Here is a 7,959-nt window from a genome sequence, read left to right as displayed (position 1 = left end):
CTCTGGTGTGTTATTAAAATCTAAATGGTGAAAAAAAATAAAAAGAAATAAAATAAAATCTAAATGGTGATAAACTATACAATGCAGTTTTCTTACCTTTACCCTAGAGAATGTTTTGATGCATGAACTACTAAGGTCACTCTGTTCGCCTCTAGCTGCCCTGCTCTCTATGGGTAATAGAGTCCACTGGTTATCTCCTTGTCAGGTGAGAGCCCTGCATGTACATGGAGGATGACTGAAAAGCCCAATGGTGTGAAGAGCTCTCCAGCTAATAACCACAACCATCACCCTCCGCCTTCCATTAAGGCCAATGGCAAAGATGACCACAGGACAGGTAGCAGGTGAGTGAACTGAACTTGGGTGACTTTTGCTTTTCTTATCTTTTTTCTTCTTTCCTCCTTCTCATTTCCTACCCCACCCTCTTTTTTCCTTTTGCCAGAATTAGGGCAGAACATCAGGGCCTTGTACCTACCAGGAAGGCCCTCTACCCCTGAGTTGCACTCTCAGTTCAGCCTGGGTGATTTCATCAATAACACAGAGTCTCCACTATCTCCTTGGAGCTTTGGCTTACCACTCATAGAGCAAGCTCCATTTGCTCCAAGATATCTTCCAAGGGAACTGTGAGATGTATAGGCATGTCCTAAGAGGAAAGACAACTCATTCTGAGAGACTCTGGATCAACTCTGTTTCTTTCTATGCAGACCACAGTCTGTGGCGCTTGATGATGATACTTCCTCAGAACTGCAAAGGCTGGCGGAGATGGATACCCCACAGAGGGGGAGGGGTGGCTTCCAAAGGTGAGTTCTCCGCTTCAGCTGACTTGCTGCTACCCCTTCCATTCTTGGGGCCTGTCAAATGGTTACTATGAACTCTTCTCACAGCTGCACTAGGCCTTTTTACAAGACTCTAGAGCAGTGGGGTTCTCAACTTGTTGCGATTCCTTTTGAGGGGGTGGAATTACCCTTTCACCCAAGACCATTGGAAAACATAGATATTTATATTATGATTCACAACAGTAGCAAAATTACAGTTATGAAGTAGCAACAAAATAGTATTATGCTTGAGGGGGTCACCACATGAGAAACTATATTAAAGGGTCACAGTGTTAGGAAGGTTGAGAAGCACTGACTTAGAATCACCAGGAGAGCGTTTAGAAATTCCAGTGCCTGGGTGTTATTCCACTGCTTTAGAGGTTCTTGTGAGGCAAGCTGGGAGTAGACTTCCCTTCATATTTGGCTGCCTTAGCACTGGGAAGAGGGGAGTCCTTATGGCAAAAGGGACTATATATAGGGTCTTAAGATCATAGGCCTCATAGAGAAATAAAGAAGCCTGGGGCTGTTTTCATACTGACCTGTCCTGACTCTTTACAGTCTCAATCTTGCCTTGAAGACCTCCTGTTTGTGTTTCACAGTAACTGTAAAGTTCCATTACATAGGAAATCTTTGGAGGGCTATCCTCCCCCACGGGACGTACTTCAGATAATGCCTAAGCCCCAAGTCTTGCCCACAATGCTGGCCTCTTTCCAGATCTTAGCATACAGAAAATCATGGCCTGTTCTATTTCCGGCTTTTTCTCTTTTCTCCTCTTCCTCAACAGGCAGTGAACACTCTTGGACCGGTCTTGTCTAAACAGCACAGGTCATTTCTTTGGCACACACTTCTTCTTTTTCCCCTTTAGGATTGTTCGCCTGGTGGAGGTCATCAGAGACTGGGCCAACAAGAATTTCCGTGAGGAGGAACCAAGGCCCGATTCATTCTTAGAGCGTTTCCGTGGGCCTGAGCTCCAGACTGTGACAACACATCAGGGGGATGGCAAAGGCGACAAGGACGGCGATGGAAAGGGCACCAAGTATATCTATCCAATCTCTGGGATCTCCAAAAGTTCCCATACTTGCCATGGGAGAGCTCAGTGGGGATGCTAGACATCATCAGGGGTGGTTCCAGCGCTGTGCCAAGCTCTGTAATAGCAGATAAAGAACGGATGGAGATGACCGCCTATGCTTCTTTTTACTCTAAACATTCCCATTGTCCTCACCCAGGGCCTTTCAAACAGTAGTGATTTTTCCACGGGAAACTGGAGTATATTTTGCATGCCATAGTGGTACCCTTTTATACATTCTCTTGCTGCCCATGGAGTGGATTTCGACAGGAGAGGAACTCATCCAAGGGCATACCACCTCAGCCCTAGCTCCAACAGTCAGTATGTGATGATCAGGAAGGGAGGCTGTAGTCACATAGTACTGTTGAAGCCCTGCCCATTCCAGCTCCACCATGCCCAAGAAAACAGGTTTTTGAAGGGGCTTATGTGGGAGTCAGACACATGAGACCTAGATGATTAAACAGAAGAGGGGGGACAGAGAGGGAAAGTAAAGCAGAATAATTGGAGGGGCTGATATTCGAAGAATCAGTAGAAGATAGTGAATGTCTGGCCAAGTTGACATCCCCCACGTCTGGTCAGCGGAGGGAAAAGGCTCTTGCCAATTTAGGATGAAGCATCTGGCAAAGTGGTTTAGAGGCTGAAGTCTAAAGAATGGAAAGGGGAGGAAGCTCATACGCTAGCCTGGAGTTTCTTTCTTTCCCCAAAGGGACTGTGGGAACAGGCTTAAAGCTCTTTCACCATCTTAAGATACACCCTCCTCAAATCCCCTCAAAGACTATCTGTGCTACAACTTCTGTCTTTGATGTATCTTCTGGGCAAGGCCCTTTCAGAGGGCAGGGGAGCATCAGAACGGATCAGAGGCCTGCTCTCAGTCAGAATGGACGCCTGCTATTTGGCTGTGGGTCACAGCAAAAGGAAACCAGAAGACAGCTTACACCTCAACCCATAATCTTTTAATTCATTAATACTTTTGAGAATTATTTTTTATTTATTTTTTTATTGAAAAAAAAAGTTTCCACCTCCTCCCCGCCTCCCATTTCCCTCCCCCTATTCCCGCCCCTCTCCCCTCCCCCCACTCCTCTTCTCCTCCCTCTCCAGCCCCAAGAGCAGTCAGGATTCCCTGCCCTGTGGAAAGTCCAAGGTCCTCCCCACTCCATCCAGGTCTAGGAAGGTGAACATCCAAACTGTCTAGGCTCCCACAAAGCCAGAACATGAAGTAGGATCAAAACCCTGTGCCATTGTCCTTGGTCTCTCATCAGCTCTCATTGTCCGCCATGTTCAGAGAGTCCGGTTTTATCCCATGCTTTTTCAGTCACAGTCCAGCTGGCCTTGGTGAGCTCCCAATAGATCAGACCCACTGTCTCAGTGGGTGGGTGCACCCCTCGTGGTCCTGCCTTCCTTGCTCATGTTCTCCCTCCTTCTGCTCCTTGTTAGGACCTTGGGAGCTCAGTCCGGTGCTCCAGTGTGGGCCTCTGTCTCTATCTCCATCCATCGCTAGATGAAGGTTCTATGGTGATATGCAAGATGTTCATCAGTATGGCTATAGGATAGGGTCATTTCAGGTTCCCTATCCTCAGCTGCCCAAGGAAATAACTGGGGACATTGCCCTGGCACCAGGTAGCCACTCCAGGTTCAAGTCTCTTGCCAACCCTTAGGTGGCTCCCTTAACTAAGATATGTGCTTCCCTGCTCACCTATCCAACCTTCCTTTATCTCCAATCATCCCGTTTCCCCAACTTCCCCACATCCTCTCCTTCACACTTTTCTCTCCCCATCTCCCCTTACCCCCATCCCACCCCACCCCCAAGATTCCAATTTTTTGCCCAGCAATCTTGTCTACTTCCCATAGCCAGGAGGATAACTATATGTTTTTCCTTGGGCTCACCCTCTTATTTAGCTTCTTTAGGATCACAAATTATAGACTCAGTGGCCCCTATCCACGGCTAGAAACCAATTATGAGTGAGTACATCCCATGATCTTCTTTTTGGGTCTGGGTTACCTCACTCAGGATAGTATTTTCTATTTCCATCCATTTGCATGCAAAATTCGAGAAGTCATTGTTTTTTACCGCAGAGTAGTACATATATATATATATATATATATATATATATATATATATATATATATATATATTCCACACTTTCTTCATCTATTCTTCCATTGAAGGACATCTAGGTTGCTTCCAGGTTCTGGCTATTACAAATAATGCTGCTATGAACATAGTTGGACAAATGCTTTTGTCATATGATAGGGCATCTCTTGGGTATATTCCCAAGAGTGGTATTGCTGGGTCCAGGGGTAGGTTGTGGTTCTGAAACCTGGAGCCCTAGAACTCTAGTAACCACTGTTTGTCTCTACAGGAAGAAGTTTGAGCTGTTTGTCTTGGACCCAGCTGGAGACTGGTATTACCGCTGGTTGTTTGTCATTGCCATGCCTGTTCTTTACAACTGGTGCCTGCTGGTGGCCAGGTAAGCATGGAGGGGTCTAGGTGGAATTTATTACAGAAGCGGAGTCCACAGCAAATGGAATTAAGATCACACAAAAATCTAAACTCTGAACAAAGAGTATGCAACAGTCCAATGTTCTTTCTGAAGTCTCTGATTGCTGAATTCTCTTTTCACCCCCCCTGTTGTCAATGCTCCCGCTATTCAATATGCCATCAAGTCTTCATGTTGGTCCTTTTCCTGCTCCTTTCCTATAATATTCGGCTGCTTTTTCATGTACATTCAGTACTGTCCTTGGTTAGGCCATCATCTCCCTTCTCTCTCTGGGAAAACTACAGTAGTCCCACCTCTATGCCTTGGAGGTATACTTAATCCCTCAAATACATCTTCCACACTTGCAACTAATATTCTATGTAGAGACTGAGATTGGGTTATACTATTCTCTCTTCCAAAACCATGTAATGGCTCCCCATTGTTCTCATGATAAAACTCTAAGGTTGACCTTCAAGGTCCACTGAACGTGGTCCTCTCTTTTCCTGACAGCAGTCCACATACTACTGCCCTATGCCAGTCATTCATGCAGGAAGAATGACCTGCCTACTAATTGGGTGTAACGGCGTAAATGAATGCAGACAGATTATAAAAATATATACAGCTTTAATGGGGAAATAGACTTACAGGACCACAGGTTCCCGTGGAGAACAGGAAAGCAGAAAAGGGGCTGCTGGGATCATGCCCGGCAGATTTATCAGTAAACATTAGCCCAAGGCGAACATGCCTCCTAATGGGTGGGGCTTATCCCTACAATTGGGTTTTGTGCTCTGTGTTGGGTGTACAATGGAAAACAGGACAGGCACAATCACTGCTTTTCCCCCAGTGTTCTCAGCTAGACCGAATATAAACATGCAACAAAAGAAATGAGCAAGATATTACCAGGGACTGGAGATAGCAAGTTGCTAGAGAAATAGGCCTTCATAATGGGCTTGACAGAGACCTTAGTTGAGATCTTGGTGGGAGGTAGCAATTGGTTCAAATACATGAGGTTGGCAGAGAGGGCATTCTGGACAGAAGGACTAACTTGAACAAGGCTCCCTAATCTCTTGATGGCCCAGTATGGCTGAAGGCTGTGGTCTACTTTGTTCTGCACATTTTATGGGAGTTTGGTTCTAAATGTGACCATTCTTCCCTTGGACTAGTACATAATCAGATTTTTCCCTTCCTCTGTCCCCTCCCTAGGCCCTTCCCTAGGTACTACTCATTCATTTTCAAAATCTTGCCGATTTCTTCCTCCAAAGCTCCTGTAGCCACCAATCTTTCTCTGGTCTCAGCACCTCTAGCTTAAACCCCACTACTATCTATATTCTCATCCTGCCAGGGTTCGATGACGTGTTCAATAAGAATCCATTGAAGTAATGAATACAGAAGCGAGTCAGCTGGTCTTCTAATGCCTTGTTTATTTATTTATTTATTTACTTACTTATTGGATTTAAATTACTTATGACGTGCAATCTGAGGCCCTGGAACAGTGATTTGGCATATAGTAGTGACTAAGATGTGTCCTGTTTCTGAGGCTCACAGTCCAGGGGATGAGGAAGACTAGCAATGATCAATGGTGATGCACATGCAGCAATGTTGGTTTAGTAATAAGGGTTGAGGTAGAAGTCACTAGTCATTGTTACCAAGTGGCCTGTGACACACTGGTGTCCCTGGAGGCCATGTGAAGCTCTCCCCACAGAAGTATGTATATGGCTTAGAGCCACTAGGGCTTTGTCGGTGAAGCCCAGCCCTGTCCTCTTACAGAGCCTGCTTCAGTGATCTCCAGAGAAACTATTTTGTGGTGTGGCTGGTGCTGGACTACTTCTCAGACACTGTCTACATTGCAGACGTCTTCATCCGACTGCGCACAGGTGAGTGCACAGCAGCATTTGGACTCCTAAATCCAAAGAACTGAAGGCAAAATTTGAAGAAACTGACTGGACATGGTATTGAAGCCCATCTCCTCAGTGGACCTCTGCTAGGATACTCTTATGGACTCACATACTTACAGAAGTTTATATCTGAGAGTGGTTTCTTAGGGTTCTTCTAGCCAGTCTCCCTATGCGATCTATAGTCCTCTGTGGGAAGGAAAGCTAAGTAGTAGTTTGTTCCCTGCTGAGAATTATCTTCTAGGGAGACACTGGACTGAGGACAGAAGTGACATGTTGTTTTATATTTCTATCAGGCTTCCTAGAACAGGGACTCCTGGTCAAAGATCCCAAGAAATTGCGTGACAACTATATCCACACCTTGCAGTTCAAACTTGATGTGGCTTCCATCATCCCCACTGACCTCATCTATTTTGCTGTGGGTATCCACAGCCCTGAGGTGCGCTTCAACCGTCTGTTGCACTTTGCCCGTATGTTTGAATTCTTTGACCGCACTGAGACACGCACCAGCTACCCCAACATCTTTCGAATCAGCAATCTGGTCCTCTACATCTTGGTCATCATCCATTGGAATGCCTGCATTTACTATGCCATCTCCAAATCCATCGGCTTTGGGGTTGACACCTGGGTATACCCCAACATTACTGACCCTGAGTATGGCTACCTGGCTAGGGAATACATTTACTGTCTTTACTGGTCGACACTGACCCTCACCACCATTGGAGAGACACCACCCCCTGTAAAGGATGAAGAGTATCTCTTTGTCATCTTTGACTTCCTGATCGGTGTCCTCATCTTTGCCACTATTGTGGGAAATGTGGGCTCCATGATCTCCAACATGAATGCCACACGAGCAGAATTCCAGGCCAAGATTGATGCTGTCAAACACTACATGCAGTTCCGAAAGGTCAGCAAAGAAATGGAAGCTAAGGTCATCAAATGGTTTGACTACTTGTGGACTAATAAGAAGACAGTAGATGAACGAGAAGTCCTCAAAAACCTGCCAGCAAAGCTCAGGGCTGAGATAGCCATTAACGTTCACTTGTCCACCCTGAAGAAAGTACGCATATTTCAGGATTGTGAGGCTGGCCTGCTGGTGGAACTGGTACTGAAGCTTCGTCCCCAGGTCTTCAGTCCTGGGGATTATATTTGCCGTAAGGGGGACATTGGCAAGGAAATGTACATCATTAAGGAGGGCAAGCTGGCAGTAGTAGCCGATGATGGTGTGACTCAGTATGCCTTGCTCTCAGCTGGGAGCTGCTTTGGAGAGATTAGCATCCTTAACATTAAGGGCAGCAAAATGGGCAATCGGCGCACTGCCAATATCCGTAGCCTGGGTTACTCAGATCTCTTCTGCTTGTCCAAGGATGATCTCATGGAAGCTGTGACTGAGTACCCTGATGCCAAGAAAGTCCTTGAGGAGAGGGGTCGGGAGATCCTGATGAAGGAAGGTCTGCTGGATGAGAATGAGGTGGCCGCCAGTATGGAGGTAGATGTTCAGGAGAAGTTGGAGCAACTGGAGACAAACATGGAGACCTTGTACACTCGCTTTGCCCGCCTGCTGGCTGAGTACACTGGGGCCCAGCAGAAGCTCAAGCAACGCATCACAGTGCTGGAGACCAAGATGAAACAGAACCATGAGGACGATTACCTATCAGATGGAATAAATACCCCCGAGGCAGCTGCTGATGAATAGCCAGAGATGCCTATCC

The 7,959-nt window shown here is 46.2% G+C and overlaps 1 protein-coding gene across 1 annotated transcript; it reads left to right on the top strand.

Annotated features, from left to right (window-relative positions):
• The first annotated feature begins 228 nt into the window (after nt 1-228).
• Nucleotides 229-7,943, top strand: Cnga2 (cyclic nucleotide gated channel subunit alpha 2). The gene is made up of 6 exons (XM_057760275.1): nt 229-341; nt 702-797; nt 1,678-1,848; nt 4,239-4,346; nt 6,123-6,229; nt 6,544-7,943. Exons 1-6 carry the CDS (start codon nt 232-234, stop codon nt 7,941-7,943), a joined length of 1,992 nt encoding a protein of 663 aa, XP_057616258.1. The 5' UTR covers nt 229-231.
• The last annotated feature ends 16 nt before the right edge of the window (nt 7,944-7,959 follow it).

This window comes from Chionomys nivalis, chromosome X (assembly GCF_950005125.1).
Source record: "Chionomys nivalis chromosome X, mChiNiv1.1, whole genome shotgun sequence".
NCBI lineage: Eukaryota > Metazoa > Chordata > Mammalia > Rodentia > Cricetidae > Chionomys > Chionomys nivalis.
The sequence above is the reverse complement of the archived record's forward strand: the minus strand, read 5'-3'. Positions and strand labels throughout refer to the sequence as shown.

Coding starts and splice junctions, on each gene's coding strand:
- Cnga2 (XM_057760275.1), top strand. CDS start 232: ATGACTGAAAAGCCCAATGGTGTGAAGAGCTCTCCAGCTAATAACCAC. Junction 1,849..4,238: donor GGCGATGGAAAGGGCACCAA/GTATATCTATCC, acceptor TTGTCTCTACAG/GAAGAAGTTTGAGCTGTTTG. Junction 4,347..6,122: donor TGGTGCCTGCTGGTGGCCAG/GTAAGCATGGAG, acceptor GTCCTCTTACAG/AGCCTGCTTCAGTGATCTCC.